A 20,320-nucleotide genomic window follows, 5' to 3' on the forward strand; every position below is an offset into this window, starting at 1 on the left:
TAAGCTTGTAATACCTTAAAAGAGTTAATGTGTTTTACATTGGTGTTTTGAGTCCCCAAAGAATCAAGATGGTGCCTCATATAACCTGCTGTGGATCATAGCTCAATTTAAAGGAGAATGACATGCCTTTAGACTCAAACACAGAGATAAAAACAATTTCCAGAAGAGCCATGAACATACTTATTTACTTGGGAGTTCATCACAGGCATCAGGAAAATTTTGCCACCAAACAGCCTTCATCTTTATTATGTATATATAACAAGATCTTTCAGAAGCTACTATGGGTCCTTTCAAGCAAGCAGATTTACTATCATTATCTAGAAGATATACTATAACTATTAGGCGCAGTGTTAATGGCTGCACAGATTTGCTATAGGTGTTAGGAGGAAACCCAAACCTTTAAAAAAATAAGTTAAACGGTTGCCATTATTGGCCATACATACTACAATTGTATATAAATTCTTGCTTAAAGAAACTATAAATAAAAGATATAACCAGTCATACTGTATTTGAAGTAATCTGAAAAAGATTTTAAAATCCTGAGTTCTGGAGTATTTAGGTAGGCAGAATCTGATTTTGGAATGTTTTCTTTATATTTAGGGAGAAATACTTTAATATTAATCGGCAAAAGGTTATTGTTAAATTGAAACAAATATTAATCTGAAAGTACCTAGGACATAAAGATGAGGAAAGAGGAATAATAATTATGTTCACAAATTCACTCTAATCTCCAGCAACCTATGATTTTTCTCTTTCAAATAGCATGAAAGAGCAGCACAAAATTCACAGCTTTGATCTTTTTCTGCTCAACAGAAGAAGTACCGTCAGCATCCATATGCTTTGAAGTTTACCAGTATTAAAGACACTCCTGAGATGATCCAGGCTAGAATTAGTTATAACCAGGCTGTGGATGTAAGTTATAATGTATATACATTATGATTATAAGAGTGGTATCCTCTTTGAACGACCTGATTGAAGCACTGGCTTTCTCTCTCTTTCTTTCTCTGAGATTATCCTTGGGAACCATGAGACTTCTGTGTTCTGGTGTGGTGCATCTCACAAAGAGCCTGTTTCTAACTTGGAATGAGAAGTCATAGAGATCCCACTGAAGTGAATGGGAGTTTCATGGAAAAAGGGCTTTCTGTCCAATTTTTTTTTCAGAAGTAAAATTTAGGAGTAAGACTGGCCTTTGACCTTTAGAGACTTTTGGCCTTTTGAGATTCATTGAGGAAGAACGCATTTGGGGTCTTTCCCCTTTTCAAATAGATCTTTCAAATTTCAGTTTCTGCATGTTCTTTGGAAACAAAATGTAAGGCAGCATGACAAGGAAGAAAAAATAAATTATTTCAAGCTGTCATCCTGCTGAGAGAGAAATCCAGGAGGGGAAACCTTAAAGGGAAAAATTGAGGCTGTTTGGTGTTTAAACATGTTTATTTTTAATAGAAGAGCAATTTAAAAATATTGTAGACTTAACTGGGATAATACAGAAGTGAATAATAAGCAAAAGTCACTCAAAAAAGACAAGTTTCAAACATGAGAGGATGTTTTATTGTGAAAATAGATATTTTTAAAGTGAAGAAGAAGATGAAAGACTTTGTGTAAAACACATGCTATTGTAATACTTATAGTGTCTATGCCTTTGGTTTAATTAATAAGATCCAAAAGGCTTACATCTCAGGCAGGATAAATATAAGTCATTTTGTTCCACTGAGCCACAGTCAAAATCAGTCTGCTGCTCTATTTCTTCACACATGGAGTTCTCATTAATTTTCCTCTTACGGAGCTGCAATACAAGTGGGCCTACCTGCTAAAGAAAGTGGCAGCAGGGTGAAATGGAGAGGTTCGTTCTAATCTAGAGGGTCTCAAACCCTCACACAGAAATAATAGTCTGGGAAAGGCAAGTCAGGTGGTCAAGACATGGGTCATACCTAAGGCCAAAAAAATGGTGGCTATCTGTACTCATCCGAAATTTATGGTGTCAATGTAAGAAGAAACTAAACTAGGAAAAAAAATAATGTGGAAGAGGTGAACTCTGCCTAGCCATTGTAGGGGAAGTTCCAGTTAACTGCACAGAACTCCTCTTACCTGCCTGCAGACATCTGAAAATTACCTATGGGCCAACACTATATTCTTCCTCCAAGGACTGATATCAGTAGCCCACATAGACACCTGTTTTACAATGGGATCAGTCACCTTCTGAGTTTTTTTTAATCTCTTGCCATTTGGTGTTGAGCACCTCCTTCCAACTAGCTCTGGAAATAAATGTGGAGTAATTGCACAGATAATTGCCATCATATTTATCTGCTAAAAATGAACAGCTTTGGAAAGATGTTTGGGGAACTTCAACTCCCCAGATTTCTGTGAAATTTCAAAGTGTTGGTGGGCCACTCATGGCTGCACATCCTTAATAAATGCTCTTTATTCTCCCTCTCCCTATTCACATATGTTGGAAGTCTTATCAAATTAATATTCAAATACCTGAATTTTCATATACATTGATTTATACACTCAAAACTTCAAGGAGTTCCTCTCTAGCATACTCTACCTGATAGAGTGTATAAGACTCCCAAAGCTTTTTGAATACTTTTTGACTGATACAATTGCCTGTATTTATTAATGCTGCTGACACTTTTCTGTAGCCTTTGCTTTCCATAAACCTATTTGTTAATGTTTTTGTCTGAACTAGTGATTGAATGTGTAGTGAGTACTTTCTACTGAAATTCATCTCTAATTGCAGAGGCTGTACAAGGAGCATGGGGAGAGTGTAAAGCATCAGTATACACCAACGACAGATCTTCCTGAAATCCTTCAGGCCAAATTAAATGCTATGAATATCAGTGAGGTATAAATCTGACCTTTAATATTTTAAAGGAAAGTTAAAAAGCTGATAGTGCTTTGCTGTTTGTCCTACACAGGAAATCATACTAAATTTCTTTCCTTTCCCCAGTATATGATCATTCTATGGTCTAAATGTTTCTGAAGTAATATGAGAAATCAAACTTATCAAACTTCTCCTAGGTTAGAAAGATTAAGAATGACCAAACAAATACATTTTTATAATGGATATTTGTCATGTGATTATTCCTGTTGTATATTGATAGTTTCATTTATGTTAGCCCTTTGTGTTAGAATAGAATGAAACTAATGTGGTAACATTGCTAGGATAGTAATAATGCTGCAGTGTCAACCCTCTGAACAGCAACTCTGCTTTATTCCTATTCCGTATTTCCTAGATTCGCTATAAGGAGTCCTGGGGAAGGATGAAAGACGGTGGCTATCAACTGAAACTAGATGCCATTCCCTTCCAGGCAGCAAAGGCTTCGAGTGAAATCATAAGTGATGTATGTGGACTTACTGCTGATACTGTCCAGTAGGATATGTCAGTCACTCCAGACTGTTTCTGCTCTGCTGAGTGACTTTTGATGGAAACAGCATGTCCAGCCAACTCTACATCTGGGAGACATCTGGTGTCAGTCTAGTTAGTTGTCCTTTTGGAGGTGCAGACACAATGAAGTGTTATTGGTAACTAAGCAAAGGAAGGTTTGCGAAAGCAAACACCCATTGACAAAGTTGACCAACTTACCTGCTGCAGTGACTGGGCAATCACAGGGATTGTTCAGGAGCTGTCAGCCACTGTTAGCTAGGCAAGGTTTGGAAGAGAGAGCTTATTAAAGAAGTTCTACCCTTCAGGGTTCATCTTGGGTGTCCTTTACAGATTGTAGAGATATACAGATTAATTTCAAGTGTAAGAGACTAGTTCTGACTTTGCTAGAGAGCTGATGGAGAGAGGCCCCTTAGAGGTTGATTCTGAGCACCCGCACCAAGTTCTTGTCTTCCACCACCTGTGTAATAGCAGATAACTAATGCAAACTATTTGTAAGTGTTCATTGGTGTATTTTTTTTTTCTCTAAATAGGATAAAATATTAAAATGTTTGCACAGATGAGGTCTTCCTAGCATCCACTAAAGGTTCAGTCAGATTTATTATCATATTGAGTATAGCCAGAATTTGTTGTCCATAGCTCTCTGTGTAATACGAAAACCCTTTTATTCAGGTTTTAACAATCTGATGAATACTTCAATTCTATTCACATTTCTATTCTTATTTCCTTTTTAGCACAAGTATAAGGAGGCATTTCAGAAAATGAAAGGACAGATGATTGGCTCATGTGGTCTGGATGGTGATATTCATATTGCTCATTCAGTCCATGCAGCATCACTACAGAGTGATGTAAGTACAAGAAAGAAGATGTGGGCATTTTGGAATTGGTTTCCTAACAGTGAGTAGTTCCTCATGGAAGATGCACTTAGCTGTGGAATAGCTTACTATTTAAAACTTAGGATTTTCTCTCCCATTTTCCAGGTGTTTTGATGTAATCATGATCTTCTTACCATTCTTTTACATTATTTACAGTAACATTAATTTGACAATAAAAGACGACTGTGCATTCTTGCACAATTCCCTGCTGCATACCACTGTTGCCTAGCATAGAATATTGTACTCTGTAAAAGTATCACTCAGAGGCAGGTCTAATTGAGAATTAGTAGTGGTCTTCATACAGAAGTAAATTAAATTTGGTAGAGACAAAAAGTTATTCAGTGATTATTTTCAATTTACTGTTTTCCTGAAAGACTAAAGGATGAATGAGTTTATGGAATTTCAAGGTGGACTTTTTTGGTTGGGGAATGGTTCACACTTGGTCTTGGGATATGCTAAGAATCACATCATTTGTTCATTGTCTATAAGAATTGTAACTGTTCAGTGCATTTTGAACACTGTGGCTTGATCCAGAAAGCAGTAAAATATTTGTCTAACTTTAAGCACATAAATAATCTAAGAACTATTTATCTTACCAAAACTGTCCATAGTGAACCTGATTGTGGATATAGATCAGAGAGTGTTCATGGATTTCAGTGAGTGCTGGGTTTGTACAGGGATTTTCTTGTGTGATGGTATGCTTAGACGTACAGGTAACAATAAGTGTCTGAAGAATTCATCCATCTGTCAGGTTATTCTAAGTCAGTTTGATGATCATCAGTAACTCTGGATGTTCATTATCTGGATGAACAGCCTGAACGTCTCAAATTTGCATAATCTGATAGGGAAATGTCATGTGCAAAAAATTCTTTGAAGATTTCTATGGCTTTCTTTTCCTGGACAGAGACAAGAATTGAAAAAAAAATCCCACACTGAAAATAACATTTAAAACTATGAAATTAAACTGGCCAAATCAATAGAGACCACCAAATATTTTGACTGAGGATTTGTACTAATTCTAATATAAATATAACTGTTTGCATTTTATCCTCAGGCAGTAGCTTCATCTTTTTGCTATGCTTTCTAGAAATGCAGTGAATTAAGAATTCATTTGTCATTTTGGTAAATTTATAGATTCAACAAATCCAGTTTTAACAAAAATAAAAAGTATAAATAATATCTCAGCTTAATTGAATATAATGTAGATGGCTACTATTTTGATGAAGAATAGGCTGCCACATATTCTAAGTATTGATCATTCACAGTATAGTTAAATAAGGTAGGGAACTTACTTTTAAAAAGAATAATTTATACTGGAAATTGGTAGAAATATGGAGAATGTCTCTTCTGATCAAAACCTGAATTCTTAGTACCATGTTGTGGTATCTATGTGATCTGTTTTTACTTTCATAGGTGAAATATAAGCAAGGTTTTGAGGATACAAAGACTCACTTCCACCTGCCACTGGATATGGTAAACTTGGTACATGCCAGGAAAGCCCAGTCTTTGGTCAGTGAACAAGAATACAGACAGCTGCTACACCAGTACACTTCTTTGACTGATGATGTGAGATTGCGGTGTGCCAAGAATGCATACAAACTACAGAGTGAGGTAATTGCAAAACATCCCAGCGATATTTCCCTGTTGGGCCTGATGCAAGATAGTTCTGTTCCAAATCATGACAGCTGACGGTATATATTTGAGCAGCAGCTGAGGGATAAACAATGGCTATTCCCCCTTGATTACATTCAGAAATGAGACATTTATCTTATTGGACAGTTCTACAACATGTGTGATCACACCATACTGAGAGATAAAGTATAGTAGTCTTTGATGATCGGGCAGAGAAGTGTTCGCAAGTGGGGATGATTGCAATGTTGGTGAAATACTCTTTTTAAGGTCTTGCTAACTATTCAAACTGTTTACCACTGGTATTTGAGTTGGTTTGCATCTGGGTGAAATTCATGTGTAGTTCCACAAGAAAGATGCCTATTGTTAAAAATCTGATTTGTAAGAGACTTGTAAACTCTGGCCCAAGACAAAAACATTGAAATTCTGAGAAGGATGAGTTTAGCTCCCTATATAATCTTGAGTAAAATTAACTGGGTAATGCCTTACAAATTCAAGGTTAGGCTGTGTCTGCAGGCACAGCCCTGAGCAAAAGGCTTTTAATAGATTATGTCGCCTCTAGAGACCTCAGGAGGGGCTGTATCTTAAAAACAGGTCTGGCTGCAAAATGCTACAGTGTATCAGTTTAACACTTTCAGCCAACAGTCTTAATGGTGGCAGACTGTGTTCAAACAAGCGTAAGCATCAGATGCCAGTTGTGCTGCCCTAAGTATGGTGAAAACACATGTAATCAGAGATTCTGAGGCAGATTTCCATCCATGCCTCTCTTCTGATTTGGGATTGAAATGCTGGTTGCCAGCAACATGTCTCAGAGCGCAGAATTTAACTCTCTTACCAGCTGGTGCTAATAGCTGGCAAGGGGTAAGGACCAAGCTCTAGCATTGTCCTCTCTTACCTTCCAACTCACGAAGGATATTTCCTGTACGCAGCATCGTGATGCCTTTGAGTCTAGAGATTAGCACTGGACAGACATGGATGGAAGAGGAGCCGGTTCTATTCCATTTGCATTATAAGTGGTTGGCTGAACCAAAATGCCTCATTAACTAAATCTAGGTCTTCCCTCAGTAAGCAGGAGCAGTTTCCACATATCCATCAAGTAGGCAAATGTGTGGTTTACTAGTTGTTTGGTCTTTATAGCTCTTTTGAAGCAGAAAATAAGATGATCCTCCTCCTCCTCCTCACTCTTCTCATCATCAAATGAAATATTTGTTGTAATGTATCTACCAGTAATGTATTGGTAGCTTTTGGAAAAGTAATATTTACAATGAGTCACCCCTGGGTTTGGTGGTCTGGAAAATATTTTAACGAAATCTGTACAGCGGCTTAGTGCTATTTTTCTTTAGTGTTCCCTACTTATATTATGACCATTCAGAACTGTTTAAAAGCAAGGCTATTTTGTCTGCAATAACACTTAATAAAAAGTTACCAGCTTTTATTTAAAAATATTTTCATACACTTTTCTAAACTGGTCTTATTTTATATATATTTATAAATAAATAATATGTAGCTGTGATTTATGTATTATATATGAAGAAAATTCATGTATCTAGGAAAAGTTTTTTCAAGGTTACAAATGGAAGTTAGGAGCCCAAGTATCATTCGGTGTTTGTGAGACTTAGTACTCCTCAGAATCTTGCATCTGTACTGTAGATCTGTCAGTGCTGTATGCACACAGACACATACATAAACACAAGAATGTAAAGTAATCTATATGAACTCTCTGTGGTAGATACTAATTTTAATGGATTTATTTGAATATGGTTATTGTGTATTTTTGGATGAATAAATATAGGGCATCTCAAATGCAAACTTGTAATTACTTCTACTTGGTTTTCCTTAGAATTTATACCGGTCTGACATGAACTTTATGCGAGGAGTTGGATGTATTACTCCAGGGGCCCTAGAGATTGAAGGAAAGAAGAAAGCTTCTGAACTCATCAGCGAGGTAACAAAAGAGGGTTTTGATTTCTCCACTACAAACAAGAGTTTGCCAGATGTCTTTCTATTAAACTGGGCTGGCAAAGTGACTCACTGGATAATGCTAGGCTCCCTCCCCTTGTGTTTGATCATTCCATTCGTGTCCTAACTGCAGATGGGTGAACCTGATGGAGTTGAAGGTTTTGCACACTTTGCTAACTGTTTTCGCCGATCTTTTCTCCTGCATTTCAGACCTAGGAGGTTGTTATTTTATGTTATTTATTTCAGATTTAAAATGGGCTTTTTCAACTGAAAGTAAGGCTGTGCCTATCTCTAATAAGTACCTTGCACTGTTTCTCCAAAATTAGACTGACCTGTGGAGCACCCAATACATTACACTGTCCTCAGCTCTGCTCCTGCTTTACAGTCTTAGTCTGTTTTACACTCGCTGCTTTTCTGTGCTATTGTTTTTCCCCCTCTGTAACTGGATTTTTATTTCCTCTGTTGTGTTCCCTTCTTACAGTCTCTCCTAGTTTCAAATCTTGGATCTATTGTCTGTATTCACATAGATGTGAAATTAAGAAAAATAAGAGTGCTCTTCCTAGTTGTGTTCTAGTGAATGGATCCCTGCTTGCAGTGATCTTGCAGTTATTTTGTTCACAATTCTGACACAGGACCACAGGCCAGGTGCAACCTCATTTTTCTCACAAGAAAGTTCAGCAGGCTTGTGCAGACCTTTTCTCTTGATTGGATTACCTTTACTGTAATTCCAGTAGCCAGGGTTAATGACACCAAGGAGTGAAATAGCCTCATTACTGTATTCAGCATAGCAGCACTTTTTTCACTTTTTTTTTTACACCTTATTCCTTATTTACTTTTCATTTCCCCTGTGAGACTTGAATGCATCAAATTCAGAGTAGCAAAAGGTAAATTAGTCTAACGGTTAATAGACACATACCCTTTGCAAAGTAGAGTTTTAAGCACAGGAAGCAATACTAGACCACTGGTATTGGAAAAGTCCCTTATCTGACAAGACAATTTAGTTATTCTGTTCATTTTTCTTTGTGTGTGAACTCAGAGTAAATATCGTCAGCAGCCACATTCCTTCAAGTACACATCGGTGACAGACTCTCCTGGCCTCCTTCATGCAAAATTCAGCAATATGATTGCTAATGAGGTAAGCTCTCCTAACGTGAATCAGAAAATATGCTTTTCAAAATGCAGCAAGCTAGGGATAGAGGAGCGGGAAAGAGAAAACCCTGTTCTGAAAGCAAAATGAATCAAAAAGAAAGCAAGCATCACTGATTTGTGCTTTTTCACATTTAGATCACATTTTATTATTTCCAAACATTTAATACTATTTTCAATTCAATCTCTGTTAAAAAGCTTAAATCGTACCCATACAAAAGAGTCCCATTATCAGGTTTTTTTTACATGAAACAAAGCCTCAAAAGATCAGTTCTGTTGGGTGTTCTTGAGGGAGCTGATTTGCATAGTATGGTCCACTTTAGAGGGCTCCTAAAAAAAGAATCACTTTTCTAATTTTTGAAAAACAAGACAAAACCCACAGGCAAATTATCAAAATCATCTGTGATAACATGAGGAAAAATCCAAGCTAGAAAATATGTCCAGTTTACCAGAAATGCCTGCCCTTTTATTTAACACACATTCATGGCACCCTTAATGTTCTTAGGTCCACTTTTGGCCTGCTGGGAACATATCAATGCAAGGCTAAGAATGTAGTGGGTTGGCATCGTGTTATATCTATAAAAAATAATGTAAAAGTTTTTTATGCCCAGAAAAAGACCCCCGTGCAATTGCAATTGCAATGGTATATTCTTAGCTGGTTTTTGTGCTGGCTGACTATAGTTGTCATAATCATAAACAACTTAAGTACTGTTGTTATGTTATTGAAACAATAGAGAAAATTAATTGCAATTGTCTTTTTTGATCTCTTTCCTAGCGCATGTATAAAGCAGCGGGAGAGGACAGTCAGCATCACTATACACCGACACTGGGTCTGCCTGAGTTTACACGGGCAAGAATAAATGCAGCCAACCTCAGTGATGTAAGAATTTGTTCTGTATTATACTTATTTGGGATGGAGGATGAACTGTGCAGTGGCAAGGAAGATGGATAAGTAGAGAACTTTTTAGATCTATTCTATTTATGCTTTCCTTGATTTGATTATAATGATATTTGTGTCCATTAGCATGTATACGGTTGTGAGTAAATTAAATCTACATAAAGAACGAGACATGTTTTGTCTGAGTTAGTAGGATTTCCCAAAGATAATTTTAAAAAATCCTTTGATTATGAAGAATGAGACTGTAACGCAGAATAACAAATGAAAGAGTGTTCCTTTGTTTGTTCCTTTGTGCATTTAAAAGTGAAACAGCAATCTACATGTGCCTTTCCTACTTTAGGCAAAATACAGGGAATCTTGGCATAATCTACGTGCTCAAGGCTACAAGCTGACAACGGAAGCACTCCCGTTCCAGACTGCCAGGGCCTCCAGAGAAATTGCCAGTGATGTGAGTTGAATGATTCAACCTTCCTTCTTGCTTAATTTCTGTTAACTTGATGTAAAACAATGTCTAAAGCAGATTTTACTGAATTAAAGCAACTCCATAACCATGTGAGACAAGTGTGAGACAGAATATATTACTTATGAATGAGATTCTTTGTGTGAATTAAACAAAAAAAAAAAGAAGAGGAAGAATCACTGCTAATCGGGAACCAAGCTTGGTTAAACATCTTCCAGTGGGAAATAGCTAGTGAATTAAAGTATTTGCAGACAGATAAATGCAAGGGATTCTGCTTCTTTCCAGGATTTCAGCTCCTCATATAATAAAGTGCCCACTAATTCTGTCCACCCTGCTTTGAGATGACTTTTGGAAGTGCTTAGTGCTCCTGAATTGAAATGAAGTCAGAAGAAGCTGAGTGTTCTTTGAATCTCTGAAAATCAGGAGCTGCCTGCCTGGTTAGGAAGTGAAAATTAGTGGATCCTCCTGTAAATATCTGTCCCTTTAATTTCTGAAATAGAAGAAACAAATCCTCTTGCCCTTAAAAATATCCTCTCATTTGGATAGTCGTTTGCAAAACACTCAAACATGTTGGTATCCATTTCTCAGAAAGCCTAAGTTCATCTCTTCCACCCAGGAAATTTAATAAATTATAAGAAAAACTGACAATTAAACTAAATTTAGTAAAAAAAGTATTCATTTTGTCTAGTATTGCATATTGTATCTCTAATGTGATAAAATATGAATATATTTCATGTGTATTTGTTTTACGAAGCAACTATTTCTAGCTGTAATTTATAATGTATACTTAACCATATTTTGCAGAGTGCTTTTGGTTACAGCTTCAGATCTGTTCTAAAGGGTACAAGTCCATGATAGAATTACATCCACTTACAACAGATACGAATTTGGCCCTTCATCTTGGAAGCACTTTATAAACATTAGCTAGTGTAATTTAATCCCCACAACTCTCTTGTGTGGTAGATAAGTGTTATTATCCCATTTCAACTACATTATGAACTCTTCAGGGCCCAGGCCTTCCCTTTAAAGTTCCAAGCACCCTGTTGATGCTGTATAAATAATCATTATCATCATCATCACTATTTCACAGAGAGGATAAATGCAAGATCATAGGGAGAGTCATAGTCCCAGCTAAGATGAGAATGAGGGGTTGCTGGTGCTTATTCTTGTGCTCAGACCACCATCTTAGGCTTCTCAACATAGTTATTGATCCAGGAAAACTGAATTTACTCTTTAAAATAGCTGGGTGGCATTTGCAAATCTGAAGGCTACAGAGTGCATGATGTTTCTCTTTTGTATAGATTTTTTTCTCCTATCTTTTGTTTGTTTCTCTTATGTTCTCATTCCTAGCAATGGGAATAAGATTCTATAAGAGATAATAAAAGTACATGATCTGAGGTTAAACATGATCAATGCTTTGGACATATTGAGAGAATATATTGAGATGCGCTTAACTTAAATGTTGCAACTACTATGGTATTTAAATTTGAGAGCAATGAGAGATTCAGACAATTACTTTCTAGTGCTACGTATGTTGGCTGTTTTTACAGACAGTGTAGATGTTTCAGTGACTTATCCCAAGTTAATTAGCTTGAGTAGCCAGTCTAAGTTTGGCACTTTTTCACTTTTACCCTTTTTTATTTTTAGTACCAATATAAACACAACTTTGTGATGGAGAGAGGAAAGCACATTGGTGCCAGAAGTGTTCTGGATGACACCAGGTTGCTGCATTGCTTGCACGCTGCCAAATTACAGAGTGAACAGGAGTATAAGAAGGGATCCCAAGAAGTGTGGTCTCAGTACCATCTGCCCATGGACATGGTGAATCTTGTCCATGCCAGGAAAGCCCAAGCCTTAGCGAGTGATCAAGATTACAGAAAGAGGCTCCATGAATTTACAGCACTCCCAGAAGACATGAAGATGAAATGGGCCAAAAGAGCCCACATGCTACAGAGTGAGGTAAAGACTTTCCTTCAGCAGTAACAAAACTTTGAGTGACTGGCAGAAATTGGGCAGTGTTTTTAGAAAGATCATTTGGAAACTTATGTATGTGTAGCAGCAAGATATCCAATTGGTCCTCACATATGGAATATATGTGAATCAGAGGTTCTCGTGTTATGAACCTGACAGAAAATCACTGTGGTCCATGTCACTTATTCTAGAGCTGAGAGATATACACAATCATCAGACCTTTGGATCACAGCCAATCAGTGGTTTGACAGCCACTGCTCTACATGCAGAATTCTTTGAGCAGAAGGTTAAATGCTCAGAGGTTTATTTGGGGTATGTTAGAAGGTCGTTTTGCAAGCAGAAATGGTCATATCAAATAACCAGTTCCCCAGATGTGTTTGCAGAAATTGCTCATGCAAATCTAAGTTCAGACAAACTTTGATGACAGAAATGATGGAATCTCAGCATGGGCTACATCCATGCTCGCTTTGCCTTAGCATGTACCTTTGTTCAGGGACAAGCCATTGCCTGTATGTGCTTTCAAACAGATGTAGATGCTGAGTCCATGCATAAAGCTGCATGGATGCAGGTAGCTGTATTTTGACAATTTAGGGTCCAGTGTCATTAGCTGCTCTGTAGCAGCAAGCTCTGCTTGGGTGGTTTTTGTTTTGTGGGAAAAGAGTCTGAATCATTCAGCAGGGAAGTGAAAAAGGTTGTTCAGAAAGTTATGCTAACTGTTATAGGTGTTTAGAGAGCTGGTCATTTACTGAGCTCAGGATTTTATTGCAAGACAAAGTGATGGGATGCTTGTTGGATTTAGTCAGATCTGATGAGCAGATATTAACAGATATTCCAGCTATGAAAGTCAGAGTGGTAATCCAATCACCAGAGAGCTTGTATCCTTCTTTCTTACTCAGTGTACTTGCTATCTGGTATCCCAAATGTACTCTTCATTGCCAGAACTTTTTTGGGATATTCTTGGGAAGGTATAGAAGCAGTTGCTAGATGCAGTTCTTTGCCTTTCCAACTCCCATTCCCGCCTTCTCCTGTAATGGCTAACAGATGGCATACAGGTAGTTAGATTCGGGAAGGCAGGATTTTTTACTATTTACTGATGTGTGATGGTGGCTCACATGACAGGAAAGTGGCATTCCAGGGACTTAGTCCTTAGACCCAAACAGCATGTACTTCAGAGCTTGCCTACAAAGCAAGGACAGGAGAGGAGATGAGTAAGAACCTCGGCGCTTGGCTCTTTGCCTTTAGACCCACAGGTTAGGAATCCAGACAAATGAAAGGTGGTTTTGCCTGATACCCTCACTGTCTAGTAGAGTAATGTACAACATGCTTGAGCTAGCTGGTTGTTATGTCCTTTTGCACATAGGGGGAAAGAAACCAACCTGAAAAAATGGATGATTGTATTAAAGTCACACAGTGAGCCACCGTCACTCTGAAGGAGAAGTCAGAATTGTTGGGATTGCGGGTGCTTTACTGGCTTTCCCTTTTTATTGGGTCCTCCTTGTTTTCTTTGCTGGATTAGGAGGTAGAGCAAGCCTTTAATGTGAGTAAAGAAAGAGTAGTGTGTCCTCCTAGAAATGGGGTTAATGAGGAAGCATGCACCAGATAAAATAATTAGTATTCCTGACTTGAACTCACCTCAGAAAATTATTTCAAAAGAGGTTCTTTTACGCCCAGTACAAGCAGGTTATTACTTACTGCTTTGAGTCATACTAATTCACTTGTGGGGCCTTCTCTTGTAACTTGCATATGATACATTATTTAATTCCTGGTGGAATGAACAAATGCAAACAGTTTGGCTTTACGATGTGATATGTGCATGGCAAATGAAAAACCTCAAAATGTTAATATGAATCAGGGAGTCTTTTTAAAAAACCTTAATAGCTGTGGATACAAAACTGATAGCTAACGATTTTCATTTTTAACAGCACCGCTATAAATCAGACCTGAACTTCATGAAAGGAGTTGGTTGGATGGCTCTGAGATCTCCGCAGATAGAAAGTGTAAAGAAGGCTGGAGAGCTCATCAGCGAGGTAACTGATAAATCTTTCATGGGATAGCACGTCTGTAGGAATTGTTTACCATCAAGGCTCCTCGTTACATGACACTTACGAATGTAGCTTATCATTTCCTTTTGATGTGAGAGCCTGTTTATACAAGGTGTAAGTTACCAAGAAGCAGTACAGGAGATGCAAGTCCACTGTGTGACACCTGCTGAATATTTTCCATTCCGAATGAAACACAAGAGTATAAACAAAACAAGTAGCAATAAACAAATGCAGTAAACTCCATTATGAAATTCTAAGCAGGTGGTTATGGAAGTGATGTAGAAAGATACAGCACTGACAACCACACTGAAGGGGCATTTTCCTGCTCAGTGTCATGCATTAATGGAGAAAAATTATGAGCTGTCAAAAGCATAGTGTTTGAAAGCTTTTTGCATGTGAATTTTCAGTGGGAAGTCCTTCTTGCACACACACAAAAAAAGAAGTTTGGTGCCTGGGCACCACAGCAATGATGCAGCAGCATTCCCATTCCCTAGCTGAAAGAACAACTGAGACTAAAGCAGAACAGTATGTTTTTAATACTGTGGCTTCGGGAAGGTGGCTTTTTTGTTTTACTCCAGTTATCATGCACTTAGAATTGTGATATATCATTAACAGAAACATCCTGTGGTTTTTTTCCTTTGTTTGTTCTTGTTGACTCCTCCCCTCTCAGATAAAGTACCGTCAGAAGCCAGAAAGTTTGAAGTTCACTGCCGTGGTTGACTCTCCAGATTTGATCCATGCTAAAAACAGCTACCTCCAGTGCAGTGATGTAGGTTTCATTTTACTATAAGTGATCTTAACTTTTGTTGTACTATAATGCATAAAAGAATTGATCTCAACATTGCTTCCGGTATCAGTTGCATTCAATGACTTTTGACTCCACAGAGACTGTACAAGGCTGGAGACTCTGAAGCCAGGCACAGGTACACCCTGCCTCCTGATCATCCGGATTTTATCCGAGCCCGCCAGAATGCACTTCACATCAGTGATGTAAGTAAGCCTTTTACTTTGGGGAGTTGACTTGGTAACTGTCATCAAGGAAAACAAACTTGCTTGGGAATGAAAAACTTTCATGTATATGTAGAAGCCAGGTTCTCTGAGCCTGACCAAAACTGAAAAAACCAGAGGCTGTGGACAGCCAACATGTTGCTAGGTTTGGGCTGGAGGGATCAGGAAAAGTCTGTTGATTTTTCTTTTGAGAATTGGTTCTGCTTTCTAGGGCAGGAAGCTATTATTAAGGATTTCAGTCCTTCAGTATAGGTATGGTTAGTTACAAATTTAAATCTATATTTGGGTGGGGGAGGAGGGAGAATCCTCTTTCCTTGGCTATATAATCTGTCTCATGAAGCTGCAACACTGTGTTGAACTGATCCCTTAGGCACAGTTGTCATCAACCCGGATGCAACTGAATCAGTGAGTGGAATTGGTTTAAAGGGATTTTGTTTCCACATTATCCCAGACAGAGGCACTCAGTCTATTCCTAACCTACAGTTCCCTGATTAAATAGCTGTTGTCCTTAACTGTAGGGTCAGAGTGACCTTAGTTTATAAGAAGCTTTGAGTTCCTTGTTTGGTGATAGGTGCTCTGTAGGTGAAAGAAACAAATAGGATTTATATTCTTTGAAGCGATAGAGGAAAAGGTAAAAAGGCAAAGGGGTGATTGCACACAAATGAAAGATCAGACCTAGACCTGTTAGCAGGGTGAACAGTAATGCTTGCATTGCTTCTACCCAGGCTGTCTTTCAGGATTTCTGGCATCTCAGTTTACCGTCAAATTAAGCACCACCTAGCACTAAATTCAGCAGTGAAACAGAAGAATATCTTTTGAAATGTGAAGTGGATTTTGTGCTTGTTTTCATATGGTCACAAACCCCAGAAAGGATGAATCAAAGTCTTACAGAAAGCCAATGAATAAAATCAGAAAGGGACAACCAAAAGTGTCAGCTAAGGTACCATGGCTGTGTAGCAGGACCTGCAGACTGGAAGCTATTTTGAGAAAGCAATGGAGGAAGAACCAAATCTAGAGCAATTTCTCTTCAGGATGTAAATGTATTTCACATCCTCAAAGTCACATTAAATATGTTAGAACTGGCTGTTATTCCATATGAGTTAATGAAGCCACATGTGGCTGGGGATAGAGACAGGGATCAGTTGAAAAGCTTGAAATAACTGGTATTGAAATTATGATGCCACGAAACCCAAGACACTGCAAGAGGATGCATCAAAAGAGAGAATAAGGGCAATATCAATGCAATATTGATGTGACTGATGCATCACAGTTTCTAATAGAAATTAAATCACATCAAAACCAACCACATTCAAGTACAAAAGGAAACCCTGGTGGCACTTTTCAGTTGAGGCATTTTATCATTATGGTGAATAGAAAAGAAGTTGAAGTGCTATAGAACTGGATCAAAACCTGGGAGATGGTGCTGATGACTCTTGATACAAATAAACCCAGTAGGATAAAACATTTATTATTGCAGTTATGGGACTACGTTTAAGAAACTGCAGGGGGAAATGACTGTTTTGTTCTTTTCTTTTCAACACAGAAATTGTATAAAACATCTTGGGAACAGACAAGGGCATCTGGCTATGATTTTCGGATTGACGCCATCCCATTCCAGACAGCAAAGGCTTCAAGAGAGATTGCTAGTGATGTAAGAATTGTTCTGTTTCAAACGCTTCTCAACCCTCTTCCCATGCCACACCCACCCTGTAAAAATAGGTGAATTCTGACATAAGTGAACCTTGTTCGGGTTTGGAAAATTGGTGACCCAGTGAAACCAAATGCCGGTTAAGTGCAAAGATTTCCAACTAAAGGCTCCCATTCATAATGTCCAATACCAGGCTGCTCTGTTTCACTTCAAAGAGTTATTCTTGGGAAGGAAGCATATTATGATGTAGTTAAATAAAATAGCTACTAGGCTATGAATAGTTAAAGCATGGTCTAGAATAAAGTGGGTCACCTTTGAACACAGAAGACCACAGTTGGCAAGAAAGTTGAAGATGGAGGAGCTTCATTGCTTGAGCTGTGTATTGGGTGCGCCCAAGAGTGCAACAATAAGAGGACTTCTGGTTGCTTTTGAGAGATTAATATTTTGGGCTCCCTAAGTCTTTCTACCGTTTTAAAAATTAGTACAAAGGGCATACTTCTAAAGTGTCTTGTTAGATTAGGAGATGTAGTTTGATATCAAACAAACCCTTGGTCTTTGTGCACTACAGGAAGCATTATTGATAGCTGGGGAGGGTAAGTTATTTCATAACAGAATTTGAAGGTAATCTGAATGTGAAAATGAGATTTTTCTCTGCACTTCCTGCAGTACAAATACAGAGAAGCCTTCCTGAGAGACAGAGGCCAGCAGATTGGATTCCTCAGTGCAAATGATGATCCCAAAATCAGGCATGTCCTCAGAGTGGGGAAACTCCAGAGTGACAACCAATACAGGAGTGGATATGCCCAAAACAGAGCACAGTTCCAGAGTCACCTCAACCAGCCAGGATTCCTCCATGCTAAGAGAAGCCAGCAGCTTGCGAGCAATGTTAACTACAGGCAGCCTTTGCACCAATACACTTGTGATCCTGAGCAGCTAAATATGAAGCATGCAAAGCAGGCCTACAAACTGCAGAGTGATGTAAGTATAGCTGAGTGACACTGTCCTTCCAAGTGCTAGGAGCTGTCTCTGGCAATGCGCTTCGCAGACCTTACCTATCAACAAAATCACCTTGAAAGAACTACAATCTGTTTGCTGAAAATGAATAATTTGTTTATTATCAACTCTGTTGCTCTTTATATGCTCTTTCTTGAATACCCAGGGCACGTGGTTTGATTAGAGCCAAACAAAATAATACACACTGGTGAATGTTTCATTCTCTCAGGTAAAATACAAGTCTGACTTGAACTGGCTCAGAGGCATTGGCTGGACTCCCCCAGGTTCTCACAAAGTCGAAATGGCAAGAAGAGCTGCTGAGTTGGCGTACATTCGGGAAATGGGATTGCAGGGTGCTTCTGCTCAGTATGGACCTGGAGTTGTAAGTAGAGTAAACCGTTCTCACAAATCCCAACAGGTCTGCTCTCTAGAAGGCAGACAGGGACACATCCTGTTTAATGCTTTTGAATGCTCCCTGGAGTCTACAGTTCTCCCCATTATTTGAACAGAATAAATATACTTCCCTCACGAATCTTTGTGGCTTTGTGTACACCTTAATTTGAAGGAACCTCTCAAGAGAATTCAGCACTGTCATGGCTGAGGAATTCCTGTAGGGACTAAGTGGTGCCACGGGATAGGATTTACTTATACTATGGGATATGTTTCCTTAACCTGTGGACGTTATCAGATCTCCAAGTGTCCTGGTACCTCCATGGAAAGCAGAAGTAAAGGTGGAAGGGACTCTCTGTACAACTCCCCTTCTCTTTTCCTAATTTCAGCAAGACACATCTGTGTTGCCGTGTAATCTCCACTGGCAACTGGCAGTTTGACAGACTCAGTGTAGACTCCTAGCAGCATAATGTGTGCTGTAGGAGGCTCCCCAATACTGTGTACACCTTAATTTGAAGGAACCTCTCAAGAGAATTCAGCACTGTCATGGCTGAGGAATTCCTGTAGGGACTAAGTGGTGCCATGGGATAGGATTTACTTATACTATGGGATATGTTTCCCTGAGGAAACATATGAGGCTTTTTGCAAAGGGGGAATGCTCCAGCATCCTCCATCTCTGTCCAGCCCAAGATGCAAGAAATTACAAGCTGGGATCTTCCAGGTTTTCCTTCTCCCTACCTCCACAGGGATGACTCCCAATCTGCAGTGTCCCAGCGCAAGAGAGCAGAAGTCCATACAGGGACTTTGTAGACCCTACAGTTAGGAAGCATTAAGTTACAATAAAAGAGAAGTTCTGCACTTTAAATACTTTTTTCATTTAAGTTTTAATTTTGGCAACAAGTCAAACAATAAGCCAGCCCAAGAGAAACAGAGCATAGCCATGATTTACATTCGCATCTGAAAATTTACTCAGGAAATAAATTATAACTGCAGTTGAGGAATGCAGGCAGTGGGGCCTGCAGGCAATATCTTCTTAAGTCCTACATATGATAATGATCTGATGGTCCCAGGGAAATCCACAGGTGTGCAATCGACCTGGGACTCAGGTGTTTGCTGGTTTGCTCTTTACTTAGGGCTCAAATTAGAAATTAGGACTTGAGCACATTCAGTCCTTTGCTATGTGTAGTATCTAACTCACATGAATCGCTCAGTTTTTTGCACTTTTCCATTGTAGAGATTTGCTCAGTGCAGAGCAGTGATTCAGATTTTGCTCATTTGTTTGGCGGTTGAGCTCATTCTTAATACACAAATATTTTTATAGAATAATTGTTAAAACCTTCTCCTGTCCACTGGCTGTCTTCACAATTTAGTTGTGTTTGATTTAACAGGACCAGTTGGAGAAAGAAGGATCTCAGCAGGTCACAGTCAACCCTGATGCTTCAGAAATTCTGCAAGTCAAGAGAAGGAGAATGCAGCTGTATCAGAAGTAAACAGAAACATGACATAACACAAACAGATTTTCATCTTGTCCTGCAAATCCTGTAGCTTTTCCAGTTTTCTGGGAAGCACAATAGATGGCGTCTAAGAACTTTTTGTTTTAAAAGGCAACCTAAACATTACAATTTATAACATCTTTCTATTTTTGTGTGGATATTTTATCACTGTATGTATTACAGAATCTGATATTTATTTAAAGCTGTAAATGAAATTAGTACTAGGTGACTGGCAGGCTCGGCTTTGTACTACAGATGAATTAACCTGATTGGTAGAATATAAAATAATTTGTAATGAATAAATCAGATGAATCTTATTCCATACTTGTAATCTTTGGAGATTTTTATGTTCCTGGATTATTGGCACCATTGACCCAAGAGAATACAAAAGCATGATTCAGGTGGCTTAACAGATGAACAAGACAA

At 38.4% G+C, this 20,320-nt stretch overlaps 1 protein-coding gene across 2 annotated transcripts in view; it reads left to right on the forward strand.

Moving 5' to 3' along the window:
• Positions 1-20,211, forward strand: part of NRAP (nebulin related anchoring protein) — a 54,149-nt gene extending 33,938 nt beyond the window's left edge. The window contains exons 26-42 of one of the 2 annotated variants that reach the window (XM_075504517.1): positions 814-912; positions 2,738-2,842; positions 3,234-3,341; positions 4,117-4,230; positions 5,671-5,868; positions 7,727-7,831; positions 8,882-8,980; positions 9,767-9,871; positions 10,230-10,337; positions 11,997-12,308; positions 14,243-14,347; positions 15,033-15,131; positions 15,248-15,352; positions 16,914-17,021; positions 17,685-17,996; positions 18,241-18,393; positions 19,790-20,211. In XM_075504517.1, the coding sequence (XP_075360632.1) occupies positions 814-912; positions 2,738-2,842; positions 3,234-3,341; positions 4,117-4,230; positions 5,671-5,868; positions 7,727-7,831; positions 8,882-8,980; positions 9,767-9,871; positions 10,230-10,337; positions 11,997-12,308; positions 14,243-14,347; positions 15,033-15,131; positions 15,248-15,352; positions 16,914-17,021; positions 17,685-17,996; positions 18,241-18,393; positions 19,790-19,891 (2,337 nt within the window). In that variant the 3' untranslated portion in view covers positions 19,892-20,211. The remainder of the gene's footprint in view (positions 1-813; positions 913-2,737; positions 2,843-3,233; positions 3,342-4,116; positions 4,231-5,670; positions 5,869-7,726; positions 7,832-8,881; positions 8,981-9,766; positions 9,872-10,229; positions 10,338-11,996; positions 12,309-14,242; positions 14,348-15,032; positions 15,132-15,247; positions 15,353-16,913; positions 17,022-17,684; positions 17,997-18,240; positions 18,394-19,789) is intronic. The other variant, XM_075504518.1, reaches the window with a different exon arrangement.
• Positions 20,212-20,320: the final 109 nt, after the last annotated feature.

The sequence above is a fragment of the Mycteria americana genome, chromosome 6 (assembly GCF_035582795.1).
Source record: "Mycteria americana isolate JAX WOST 10 ecotype Jacksonville Zoo and Gardens chromosome 6, USCA_MyAme_1.0, whole genome shotgun sequence".
NCBI classification, from domain to species: domain Eukaryota; kingdom Metazoa; phylum Chordata; class Aves; order Ciconiiformes; family Ciconiidae; genus Mycteria; species Mycteria americana.